At 39.0% G+C, this 14,191-nt stretch overlaps 1 protein-coding gene across 1 annotated transcript in view; it reads right to left on the bottom strand.

Annotated features, from left to right (window-relative positions):
- The window catches only part of tmem163a (transmembrane protein 163a), a 57,381-nt gene extending 43,781 nt beyond the window's left edge, over window positions 1-13,600 (bottom strand). Inside the window, exons 1-2 of the mRNA XM_026296493.1 lie at window positions 13,034-13,600; window positions 6,504-6,623 (exon numbers count right to left, since the gene is read on the bottom strand). Of these exons, the coding sequence (XP_026152278.1) occupies window positions 6,504-6,623; window positions 13,034-13,229 (316 nt within the window). The 5' untranslated portion in view covers window positions 13,230-13,600. The remainder of the gene's footprint in view (window positions 1-6,503; window positions 6,624-13,033) is intronic.
- Between the last annotated feature and the right edge of the window lie 591 nt (window positions 13,601-14,191).

Raw genomic sequence — 14,191 nt, 5'->3', positions numbered from 1 at the left:
TGCACATCAGCAATATACAGCTCCAGGACCAGGGACACCTGCAGAAGGTACAGAGAGAGGGAGAGAGCACAAACTAGGGGAGAGAGAGAGAGCATGAAGTTAGTGACATTCAATGGTGGAATATACATGTGAGGGGGGAGGAGAGGAAGAGAGGGGAGGGGAAGGGAAGGGAGGATTAGGGTAGGGGAGCTCAGTGCACCAATGGTTCTTGGGCAGTCTAGGCCTATAGCAGCATAACTAAGGGATGGTTCAGGGTTACCTGAAGCCAGCCCTAACTATAGGCTTTGTCAAAGAGGAAGGTTTTAAGTCTAGCCTTAAAAGTACAGAGAGTGTCTGCCTCCTGAACCCAGACTGGGAGCTGGTTCCACAGGAGAGGAGCTTGATAGCTAAAGGCTCTGCCTCCCATTCTACTTTTGGAAACTCTGGGAACCACAAGTAGACCTGCACTCTGAGAGCGAAGTGGTCTATTGGGATAATATGGTACTATGGGATCTTTAAGGTATGAAGGAGCTTGATCATGAAGGGATTTGTATGTGAGAAGAAGGATTTTAAATTCTATTCTGTATTTTACAGGGAGCCAATGAAGAGAAGCTAATATAGGAGAAATATGATCTCTCTTGCTAGTTCCTGTCAGGACTCTGGCTGCAGCATTCTGGATTAACTGGAGGTTTTTTATGGAGATACTGGGACATCCAGATAGTAATGAGTTACAGCAATCTAGCCTTGAAGTAACAAATGCATAAACTACTTTTACTGCGTCGTTTTGAGACCCTAACTTTGGCAATGTTATGGCAAAATAACTCCAAGGTTTTTCACAGTAGTGCTGGAGGCCAGGGCTATGCCATCTAAAGTAGCTATAATTTAGAAAAGTTATTTCTGAGGTTGTTAGGCCCAAATACAATAACTTCTGTTTTCTCTGAATTTAAAAGTAGAAAGTTACTGGTCATCCAGGCCTTTATGTCAGTTAGACATGCTTGAAGTCTGGTTAACTGGTTTGTGTAATCAGGTTTCATAGATAGATAGAGCTGAGTGTCATCAGCATAGCAGTGGTAATTAATAGAGTGCTTTCTAATAACATTGCCCAAAGGAAGCATGTACAAGGTGAACAGAATCGGCCCTAGCACAGAACCTTGTGGAACTCCATAACTAACTTTTGTGCGCATGGAAGGTTCATCATGGATATGAACAAACTGGAATCTGTCCGATAAATAGGATTGGAACCATGTTAACGCTGTTCCTCTGATACCAGTCACATGCTCTAATCTCTGTAATAAGATGCTGTGGTTAATAATGTCAAATGCAGCACTAAGGTCTAGCAGGACAAGTATAGAAACAAGTTCATTATCTGAGGCTAAGAGAAGATCATTGGTGACTTTTAACAGTGCTGTTTCTGTACTATGATGTGCTATAAATCCTGAAAATCTTCAAATAGTTCATTCCTGTGTAAGTGGTCTGATAGCTGCTTAGCAACAGCTTTTTCAAGGATTTTAGAAATAAATAGTAGGTTGGATATTGGTCTATAATTAGCCAAGACTACTGGATCAAGACTAGACTTTTTGAGTAAGGGTTTGATAACTGCAGTCTTAAAGGCCTGTGGTACGTAGCCTGATACTAGAGATACATTTACCAAGTCTAATAAAGATGAGTTAATTAATGGCAGGGTGTCTTTAAGCAGTCTAGTCAGGATGGGGTCTAAGAGACATGTTGATGATTTAGATGCAGCAACTACTGATGTGAATTCAGAGAGATCTATGGGAGAGAAGCAGTCTAAACATAACTGAGGTCTTACAGATGATTCAAGAGCTACTGTAGTAGAAGATTCATTTATGGCAGGTATAGGAAGCATCTGCTGAATTTTATCTCTAATACTTGTGATTTTATTTGTAAAGAAACTCATAAAGTCATCACTGCTGAGAGCTAAGAGAACACTGGGCTCAACAGAGCTGTGGCTTCTTGTCAGCCTGGCTACAGTGCTGAAAAGAAACCTGGGATTGTTCTTATTTTCCACTATTAGTGATGAATAGTATGCAGTTCTGGCTTCACAGAGAGCTTTTTTATATGTTAGTAGACTGTTTTTCTAGGCTAGATAAAATTCCTCTAAATTTGTGGAACACCACTTCCTTTCCAGCCTTCGTGATGCCTGCTTTAAGGTACGAATATGTAAATTATACCATGGGGCTAATCTCCCCTGATTCACTAACTTCTTTTTCAGAGGGGCCACAGTATCAAGAGTTTCATGCAGTGAGGCTACAGCACTGTCAACAATATGATCAATTTGATAGGGAGGGGATTGAGGCAGCTGCCCTCCACTGCGTTGTCACATGGCATAGATGGAAATAAAGATGGAGTCATTTTCTTAAATTAATTAACGGTGTTGTCAGATAAACATTTTCTGTAGTGGAATTTTCTTCCAAATGTTGAATGATCCATCATCTTAAATTCAAAAGTTATTAAAGAATGAACATTATATTTCATTCTTAACTGGGATATTCAATAGAAAATGACAAAGAAGTAAGGGGTACTGTTTTTTCTTTTAACTGACAGTGACAATCCATAGAAAATAACATAATACTGGCATGAATGCAGTAGTAAATTGATAAAAGCCTATAGTCATAACAACTTCAAAAATATAGTTATTTATTGTGTTAGGGCCTTATTTACAGAAAAACATTAAAAATAAAAATACACGGGATGGGTGTTAGACTCAAAATACTAGCTTTGTATTTTTTTTATTTTTTATTTTATGAAAGAAAACAACTGTATTGTAATGTTTTCTTCCAATTACAAAGAATAGATTTCCAAACTAAGTTCTTCTCTCAACATCCACATCTGTGTGTTCACATGCTTCACTGACTTCCGCTTCACCAACATCATCTTGTGGTTTACTGAGCTTGTCTAAATATTCATTTTCATCTGGCTGGTTAGCTGTACAGCACAATAACCCACCTCCTCTAACCTCGTGAAGTGTGTTCTCTGCTCGCTCTCTAAGCCTGATATGTCTGTTAAAGCCTTGCAGACTTGTACCACTTTCACAAGTGAACAGCTAACCAAGAGTGCACAAAAGACAGCTCCTCAATAAAGGCTGTGAGCTAACACAGAGCAGCCATTCATGACTGAGACATTCAAGAGTCTTGGTCTTGAACGTTCATCCCTTCTAAATGTTAAAATACTGCTAAAGGTCTCAGAAGGGCAGAGGATCTTTGCTGTTTTCCTTGGAGAGAGACAAAAAGAAGACAGAAGACAGGAAAAAGAAAAAAAGAGCAAAGGCTAGAAAGGTTGGCAGAAACAGGATGAAAAATATATGAGCTGATAACGAGGTCTTTAACTTTTATCCTGGTTTATTAAAACATGCCCAGTAGAGGGGGAACAAAAAACTAAAGACACTGAATGGATTGATAGAATCAAACAATCTTTTGACTTTGCCCCAACAAGTCTTCCAGCCTGCCTATTAGACCTTTATTGTCATGGTAACAATCGTATGCTCAATCATACCTTCTCACCAGCAAACGTATTGGACCTTCACCGTCATGGAAACAATCAAAGACATCAGGAACCGTCATGGTTTCATTAGGTTTATGCACAAAACCTACTTTGTTAGCTTTAGAAAAAGGTTGTGCTTTGGGTGAAAATAACCTTCATTGTAACAGTAATAAAGAAAGAACAGGAACCATCCATCCACTCCCTGTGGTCTTTTCTTTGCACATGTCATAATTACCACAGTTTCTAGATGTCACCTAATATAACCTATAAAGTTACCTGCTGGCATATAGCAAATGGCATATGATTTTTTTTTTATTGCCCATAGCATAAATTAAACGTCCAGCGGGCAAAGATGGAGACATGATAAGAAAGGACTTAAAAAGAGGTAAAGAAAATAGAGGGTAAGAAAACAAGCTGAGACATTCAGGGTAAAAGATGGAGAGAAACTAGTGCACAGAGGAGGCCAAAGACATGCTGATGCTCTTTTAAAGTTGAGCCTTCACAACCATTAAATCCCCAACGCCAGCTGCCAGGACTCATCCTGCCTTGTCCCCTGGTACCCCTACACCTTTTAGAGCTTCATATTCCATATGCATCTCCCACTCCCTCTGCTTTCACTAAGTTGGCTCCTCTTCAGCACACTACCTCTGTTTGTTTCTTGTTTCCTCTGCTCCATGCAGTGTGGCAACAGAGGAGGGAAGTGTTGCCTTAATTTATTTAATTACCTGACCCAGTGACCCTGACCCAGTCTCTTGAGACTGCAGTTATTGCTTCTGGAGGGCAGCATGTCTACACTTCCATCCACCTATCCCACCCTTTTTGCCTCCCCACTTTCAATGGTTTGTATTCTTGTGAGTGTTCTTCTGTTTGACTCCTGCTATTCAGTGTTCATCCACACAGAAAAAACATTCCCCATTCCACTGCTCTGTATGGTTTGTCTCCACATCTTGTACTATATTAACAACACAAATGTCATTTACAAACTAAAGGTTATTTATTTCCCTGAGCTGTATTAATTTATCCCAACGTGACTTGAGTTTTACTGCACATGACCAACATGTGAGAACCTACCACACTTTTGATAATTGTCCCAAAAAAGTATCCATTCAGCATCATCACGACTATTTCCCATACTAATTTTAAAGCTCTAACATCAGCTATTTGACCATTTTGTGGCTTTGAAAACACATTTTTCACCATGTAAAATGACAAGAGCATTGTTTTAGTTGCTTACATACACATCTAGTACATCCACACACAGAGGAAGATTAACATTCATGCTTTTAGCTCAGTTTGGATCAACGCTAATATATAAAACAAATGGCTCTGTAGCTGCTACGCTCTGTCCACCAGGTAGGTGCTGACTTTGCCTATCTGGTAAGCAGGGTTTAGCTACAGCCAAAAAAGATACTATTAACTGTGAACCAAAACCCAAATCAGTAAAGTTGCAGGCAGCAAAACAAAAACTGTGAGCTGGAAGACACTGTAACTCTGGGGGAAAAAAAAGAATCAGTCACCAGCATATCAAACATAAGAATATATTGGAATAGATTAGAGCGCATAATGGCTTAAGGCTGACAAAACAAGATCTTGGTTTGCTTTCCAAACACTATTGTACATGTCAGACATCCTGTATGTCATAAGACAAAAAATATGTGTTGAAATTGCTGCTACTTTGCAACATCACTGAGGTACAGCATAGTGTCGTGTGAAAAACCTCCAAAAATGCATCACCAGGCAGACTTTAAAAAGAAAAGTCCAGCTAAGGCAAAAGCTTTGAGATCAAATGTGTCGTTAAAGCTGAATAAAGAATGGAAATCTGCTATTCTGCACTATTTGACTGAAACCATACATTTGTTCAGGATGGGAGTATGAAAATTTCAAACTTGGATTAATTGCTCAGTTTAGAGCAGGAGCAAGAGTTCACAAACCCGGGCGTTGAATCATCAGTCAAATAATTAGGAAGCTAAGTAAATTACCTCAAATGACTTGATTGCGATTAAAAGGACAAGTCTAAGGTAGCACATTGTGGAGTTTATCCTGAGGCTACAGCCTGTGATTAAAGCCTGTGTAAAACAATACAGTGTCCCAGCATCTCTTGTTATTTTTTTTGTCAGAATTTCAGCAAGAAATGTGCCTGCAGTGTTCTTCCCATGTGTCACTTGTAGTTCAGTGTTACATGTTCCTAATATAATCGTTGACATAACACAAAATATAAACCAACACTGCTTCTTTGTAATAGAACAAGTAAGGCACTAAGGCCTGTTGACCTTCATCATGTCAGTGTGGGTAAAAAGCACATGCTCTTTGTCGTCATACTGTTTAAAAATGTGTGACCTGATTTTAATATGCTGATATCAAATTAGTGACACAATACATGTGCAAGGCTGACATTTAGTTTTCCCTTATTTTCATAACTGAGTTAAACAGGATTCTTTGATGAATTATAATGACTTCGACACACTAAAAGTATCCATTGAAAATGTGCAGCACACTGCTCTCCATGGGCTCAATTAAACCAGTGTTCTGTCATTTGCAATTTTTTAAGTTACAGTTTGTGTCGTTTGTTGTTGACGTTTTCTTATATCCTGTCCAGTCTTTTCTCTTCAAATAGGGATCAGAATATCAGAAGTCTTGTGCTAAAACCTTTAATCTAAAAAAACACCTGTTTTCACCTTTTTCCTGCATGTATATTAGTTGAAAGTCTCATTTGAATTTTGATTACTTTGGGTTTATTTTGATTATATTAAAGTAGAATTCATGACCTTTAACATACACAGAATACTGTAACTCAAATCTTCTGCATCTTTTGCAGCCTCAAATTGTGAAAGACTGGTTACTACATGCAAAAAGACTACAACAGACGTTTAGATGACAGCATCTCCTCTTACCCAACAGGGAAAAGAGAAATAAACTGACAGTCAGTCTGCTCACTGCCTAACAGTGCAATATTCCAACAAAACTAATTTAGTGCACTGTAGTAAATGTTGCATGAGTATTAAATTAAAATGCCAAATGCTTACTGAAAGCTGCCACAGCCAGTATTAGCGTGATCACTATGGAAATCCAGGAGACCCAGAGAGCCTTCTTCCTGTAGCTCTGGGCCTCATGGGGCTTCAGGTTCATGCTGCTCTCGAGAAGACCTGCAGTGAGACACATAAACTCTGTTACAAGGACAATTCTTTCTTTCTGTGTTATGTGTGTATTTTATTTTGTGATTATATCAGGCAGCATGATGAAACAGAAGTGGCTGTTTGGGGTTTTACAAAATGAAGATTGGAATAAGGCTCTGTCCCAGCTTTAATTATCAGTACTTTCTAAATTAAAGAAATCAGTAAATTAAAGGCTGCAATAGTACATGTACAAAAGATTATTACCAGTGAGAAAACACACAGTTAGAACCAGAAAGCATTCTCCAACTATTTAATCCTATAGATTTTTTTTATTATTCTCTATAAATGCTCCATGTTTTGTTATTGTACAAGAAAATTATTTGGAGTCCCCTATGAGAGGTTAGAGGATATATCAGGGAGTAATTATTATTGCCTTGTACATTAATGGACCTGTTTCTTCTTGGCTCTTTATCATTGCTTACCAGCAGAACACAGGGGCCACTGGGGGTTTACACTGAGGGACACAATGCACTGTGTAACGCCTGGGACCTTTCTTATACTGAGGATTACAGGTCATTTCAAGTTTAACTATGTACTGACCTTCACAGCCTTACAATCTCCACGGTATATCCGTTTCACTTCACCACACAGGACACTTATAAATGCAGAGCATATTAACTATTAACAGTATAGTACCTCTAGTAGTACCTCAAACTAACATAAAAAATAGGAGATAACACAAAATCGATCAAGGTTACTCAAGAACATCAACAACATAATTCAGTAAAAATAAATCTGATGTTGCATTTTAGTACAACCAGAATCCACCTTTGTTTACTAAACTAAACAGCATTTTCAGGCACAATTTACTTCTGAGACAAAGTTAGCAGCCCAGTTGCAGTGCAAGAAGTCTTTGCCAGAAGTGACAAACAAAGCAGTCCAGATTCTGAGCAGCCTGAAGCTATTCCATTGTCATGAAATGTGAGGCTGACTCTGCAGATTCATGAATTATTTATAGTCCTGAACTTTTACATCCAAAAGGCCTTTAAATGCTATCAGTTGTCATTCTATCCAGAAATTTGTCTCAGGGACCTTATACTGAGAAGGGGTTTCCGTTTCACAATGCTGGCTTGGCTACAAGAACAGGCAGTTAATGGCAACTACTGAAGTGTATAAACCAACTTTTAACTATTCAATTCAGTGATTATGTTTGATTCTTAAATATTATCATTTGGGATTAGATAGTGATCCTACTGGCAGAGATGAACAAATGAAGGGGCTACAACACTGATAAGGCATCATTGCAGCGGCAGAGTTGGTTGCTATATACATGTCACATATTACACAGTACTGTGCATGAAAACATTTAAATGGTTCCACAAAATAAACGTTTACCTCCTTGTTCTCTACATCATTTTTTTTTTCAAATTAAAGTAATGTCTGTAGCTGTTGTGTCTTACTGAAAACCAATAAAACTGGGTAATTAAAATGCAGCTGAAATCATCTCTCAGCCGCACATTGATAAGAAATCTGGAATCACTGAATGGACATCTTCCCAAACTTAAAACAATTAGTCAACCAGGTGTAAACCTTACAACTTGATCAGTGTTAGTTGTGGCGTCCACTTAATAATAACATCCTGCCAAACATTTGATAAACTAGTTAACTTGTCATTGATTGCTTGTTGCAGCTTGGGTTTGTGGACTATAAAGTTATTGCTCAAATTTTATAGTCTCAGTCTAAACAAAGCTCCTCCAGTGCAAGATAAAAACTTGAACAACTGCACCGAGTAGACTTTTGCCGTTTATCTTTACATATCCCTTATATTTCTTGGTCTGGAGCAGCCTGCATGCAATCCGCCCCACTGTTAGTCTAGTTAGTAGACAGAAGATGGTTTATTTGATTTCGCATGTGGGCCCCTATTGAGCTTGTTATAATGTATCTAAGAAAAATACAGCTAGCTTGCAATTAATTAGAGGTAAATCTGCCAAACACCGTAAGCCTCTTGTTGTTTTGCTGAAAAAAGTTTAATGGAGTTCAATGTGATATTTGCAGTATTTAGTAGAATTGCATACAAAATGTATTGCATTCAGTGCCATTCTGATACTGGGTTCATTAAAACCTGTACATTTTGTTGTCAGGAGCAGACTCTCCTTACAGCTTACAGCCCAAACCCATTCACCATATGACGTTCACCATCTAGCTGATGTGAAATCACTTAATCTGGCTATAATCAATTTCTCTGGAGATAGAAAATCAAAGAAAATCACATGATTTGTGCTTAAGGGAGAAATAATGGCTAAAGGTCTCAGGCAGGGCCAAGAGCAAGATCAAATCAAGTCACCATTTTGAGTCACAAGAACACACTTGCTTCCACAATATCAATTCTTTGATCGTTCAATACCTGTAATCATCCATCCATCCATATCTATACCCTCTTATTCCTAACCAGGGTCACAGGGATCCGCTGGAGCCTATCCCAGCTCTCTTTGGGTGAAAGGCAGGGGTACACCCTGGACAGGTCACCAGTCCATCACAGGGCCTATCTGTAATCACTATTCCTCATTTTACATATACAGTGTAAGGCATTAATCAACTTTGTCTGCATTTCTTTAGTTGTATACTTAGTTTGTAATGGATAAATAAATAAATGAGATTTCTAAAAAATACAAAATTTAAAATAGCAAATTAAGTTATAAATTACACATTTTTCTTGATTTTCCTTGAGTTGCTAAACATTCTTAAAGAAAACCAAACTGTTTTTCAATGGATATTATAATAGTTTGCAGCCCAGAAAATGCAAAAACCTTAGCAAGAGAAGTTTGAGTGAGTGGGATTTGCCTACAAACTCCAGTTAACTGTCAAATAAATGCAAGTCACAATTAAAATGTTTTGGAGACTATCCAATATTACTTTATTATATATACAGTGGTGTGAAAAAGTGTTGGCCCACTTCCTGATTTCTTATTTTTTTGCATGTTTGTCACACTTTAATGTTTCAGATCATCAAACAAATTTAAATATTAGTCAAAGATAACACAAGTAAACACATCATGCAGTTTTTAAATGAAGGTTTTTATTATTAAGGGAGAACAAAATCCAAAACTACATGGCCCTGTGTGAAAAAGTGTTTGCTCCCTAAACCTAATAACTGGTTGGGCCACCCTTAGCAGCAACAACTGCAATCAAGTGTTTGTTATAACTTGCAATGAGTCTGTTACAGCGCTGTGGAGGAATTTTGGCCCACTCATCTTTGCAGAATTGTTGTAGTTCAGCCACATTGGAGGGTTTTCGAGCATGAACTGCCTTTTTAAGGTCGGATTCAGGTCAGGACTTTGACTAGGCCACTCCAAAGTCTTCATTTTGTTTTTCTTCAACCATTCAGACGTGGACTTGCTGGTGTGTTTTGGATCATTGTCCTGCTGCAGAACCCAAGTTCGCTTCAGCCTGAGGTCATGAACAGATGGCCAGACATTCTCCTCCAGGATTTTCTGGTAGACAGCAGAATTCATGGTTCTATTTATCACAGCAAGTCTTGCAGGTCCTGAAGCAGTAAAACAGCCCCAGATCATCACACTACCACCACCATATTTTACTGTTGGTATGATGTTCTTTTTCTGAAATGCAGCGTTACTTTTACACCAGACGTAATGGGACACACACCTTCCAAAAAGTTCAACTTTTGTCTCGACAGTCCAGAGTATTTTCCCAAAAGTCTTGGGGATCATTAAGATGTTTTCTGGCAAAACTGAGACCAGCCTTTATGTTCTTTTTGCTCAGCAGCGTCTTTTGTCTTGAAACTCTGCCATGCAGACCATTTTTGCCCAGTCTCTTTCTTATGGTGGAGTCATGAGCAGTGACCTTAACTGAGGCAAGTGAGGCCTGCACTTCTTGGGATGTTGTTGTGGGGTGTTTTTTGACCTCTTGGATGAGTCGTCGCTGTGCTCTTGGGGTAATTTTGGTTGGCCAGCCACTCCTGGGAAGGTTCTCCACTGTTCCATGTTTTTGCTATTTGTAGATAATGGCCCTCACTGTGGTTCGCTGCAGTTCCAAAGCTTTAGAAATGGCTTTAAAACCTTTTCCAGGCTGATAGATCTCAATTACTTGCTTTCTCATTTGTTTTTGAATTTCTTTGGATCTCTGATGTCTAGCTTTTGAGGATCTTTAGGCAGGTCCTATTTAAGTGATTTCTTGATTGTGAACAGGTGTGGCAGTAATCAGGCCTGGGTGTGGCTCCTCTAGAACTCAGGTGTGATAAACCACAGTTAAGTTATGTTTTAACAGGGGGGCAAACACTTTTTCACACAGGGCCATGTAGTTTTGGATTTTGTTTTCCCTTAATAATAAAAACCTTCATTTAAAAACTGCATGATGTGTTTACTTGTATCTTTGACTAATATTTAAATTTGTTTGATGATCTGAAACATTAAAGTGTGACAAACATGCAAAAAAATAAGAAATCAGGAAGGGGGCCAACACTTTTTCACACCACTGTAGCTGCTGATATAAAAACTGACATCACAGAATTGCACATACATCACCTAATAGAGGCTACTCTAAAAATGTATTTTACCGGTAATTAATTCTGTGATACAAAATATTTTTATCAATTGAAAGGACATTAATACACTCTACTATAAACATATTGGCTAAACTGGCTGACCAGTATGTGTGTGTGAGGGTGTGTGTGTGTGTGTGTGTGTGTGTGTGTGTGTGTGTGTGTGTGTGGCAGAGGGAGAGGAAGTGAGATAGTGTGGTTAAATCACTTTGCTCACATGATCCCTGGCTGGAGAATCAGGCGAAAGGCATGTGCCCAACATCTCGTCATTCAGCTTTGGGTTTGTGTGTGTATGGGAGGGGGGATGTGTGTCTCTGCTGACACTTGCCTCAGTCACACCTTTCTTATCTAAAAATAATTAAACATCTAGCTCAAAGAGCTGATTACACCCGCCTGCATACACATGACTGAAAACAAAACTCCCGGGAGGAGTGTGAAAGATGGAAATTAATTACTTTTGCTGCTTCTAACCTAACCTTCCTACTAGAGGTCTTACTGGAATACCACTTGACGTCACTGTACCATTTATTATCTAAGCATAATAGAAAGCCTGCTACATGTGACCAATAGAAATGATCAGGTATCTGCAGAGGTTTTCTATTCGTGATGGAATGAACATCATGTAAATAGGAGAGAGCCAAAGAAAGTGGCGAAGGAGGAAGAATATCAGTGTGTGCAAGTGCAAAATGTATTTTGTGTGTGTGGCAGGTGCTAGTAAGTTGTGTAGAGCATGTCAAGTGCTGTAAATCCATTTCAATTGCTTGACTTTAAAACTCTCGCACTGATGTTTGCTCATATAGCTTGCTAACACCACATAACACAATTGATTACAGACATTTAAAGAGGTTCTCTACCAACTGTACTCATGAAAATCACTTTTCTAGTTATGGTTTGCACTATTGAGCATATTAAATGTATTTAATAATGCAGTTCTAGAGGAGATTTGTCTTGCATTAGAAAACATTTCAGCTATTTCCACTATCTGTCTCCAAGACTTAGATGTGCAACAAGGAATCACTAAAGTACCTACTCCTTTAAAGGATCAATCTTCTTGATAATCTGTCAACCAAGCGGTGTTTTAAAACCATTTAAAGAATCCTTAATACCTTAAAGAAAGCAGACAACAATATATTGTTCTAGCCTCTTTCATCTTTTTTTCCAGGTGAGTTGGGCAGTGCCTTTGGAAACAAGCAAAATCTAATCAACATACTACACCTTTCACAAAACTACATACAATAGCCATTTCAGTTTATTCAAGGCACAGTCATATTAGTGTAATTAGTGGCATATACTTTTTCATTACTATGCCTATCATCCTTTAAAATCAGATCTAATATACATGATATTTAATCAACTAATAAAACACCTATATAAACTAATAACAGGCTTAGGATTTATTGTATAACCGAGGGCCTACTATTATCCTCTGTGGAATGTTTTGTTTCAGATTTCATGCATAGAGGAATGGGATTATATTAGTACAAAAGTCACACATACACACATTAGGCTTTGTAATGCATGCAAGTAATATCAGAATTCAAGTCTTAAGTCTGTGTGCCTCTGGGTGTATGTTTTACAGAACAACTGAATGCCCACAGGTAAGTCTGTCCCCTGAGGCACTATGATGTCTCAAACTGAAGAGGTAGAAATTAATAAATGAATTTATCAATAAACGACTGCCTTCTGGAAAAGGAACATTTTAAGCTTCGAATTCAACTTTTGCTTTACTCTGAATCCTGCTGATGTAGGGCTATAATAAATTATTCAAGTAAGAGCAGACTAAAAATAGCCCACAGGGGTAAAAATACCCCTCTTCACATACATGCACACCCATAACTTTAAAAAAGCCACAGCCAAACATGACAGAGATTGATGCAGTTACCTTCTCCTTCCACGCTGTCAGTGATTTTCATCTCCTGGCCCGTGGGGAGCGGCTCGGGCTGGCTGGGGGTTTTGGCTTGCTGGTGATGGTTGTTAGTGAAGCCATCCGGGGCGCACTGGCCGTTCCGCACCGTGGCCGGGCAGAGATCCACAACAGTGGGGTCTGGGATAGGGTCTTGGGTCGCCGGGTCTGTCATTGTTGCTGCACTTGTTTTGTTTTCAGTCTCAGAGGAAGATGGAGATAAAGGAAAAAAAGGATTTACACCGGTTTGTCAAGTGCAGCAGCCATCCAGCGCGTCCAATATGCCACCGGTGTCGATTCAGTTGCGCAGCAAGGAAGATAAGAGATGGCGATAAGATGAGAGATAAAGGATTTATCTCCCCAGCATCAGCAGCAGAAGCAACTCCCTGTATATGAAGTCAGGGGGAATAGCCTGGATGTGAATGTAAATGGTCGGGCTGAGTCAGGTAGACAGTTTAGGGTTAGATGCGGCGATGCGATAAATTGTTGAGATCTGCTGTGAATCTGGCAGGCGGTGCCAGCAAGTTAGTTTTTTCCTCCTCCCTTTCCGCCTCCCCTCCTCTCCTCACAGCTCAGGATCTGATTCCAGCGCAGACCACTACATAAAATAGCTACCCAGTGTCCTCTGTCTGGAATAATGCATTTAAAAGTTTTTTTTATTATTATTATTATTTTTATTTTTTTTTATAAATTTGCTTTAGTTTCTTTGCATGAAAAAAACTTGCATCTTAGTGAGCTGTTATATATCCATCCAACTATCATCTATAGACTTAACTCATACGCATAGCTGCACAGAGGCAGAGCAACCACTCGCACTCCTGTGTACGCAGTCAAAGGGGAAACAAAAGACATATACTGTTAAGTATATGCTGCCTGGACTCCTAATGAGCAACAGCCAACTGACTTCACTGACTGAAGAGTCTTCGTTATTTCACCAATGCCTTCTGGCGCAAGGCCTTCATCAGAGTCACTTACAGCGCACGTGAAAACAGCCCTGTATGTTATCTGTCAGAAGGCTCAGTCATAATGACTAATCCAATGAGGGAGTCAAGCATCCAAAGGTTGTTCCCCTTCCAGCTGTGAAGTGTCAAAATAAAAGTACACACCAAAATAAAACTCGAATTGAAGACGTTTAAA

Source organism: Mastacembelus armatus, chromosome 21 (genome assembly GCF_900324485.2).
Source record: "Mastacembelus armatus chromosome 21, fMasArm1.2, whole genome shotgun sequence".
Classification (NCBI taxonomy): Eukaryota; Metazoa; Chordata; class Actinopteri; order Synbranchiformes; family Mastacembelidae; genus Mastacembelus; species Mastacembelus armatus.
This window is presented reverse-complemented; position numbering and strand designations above follow the sequence as displayed.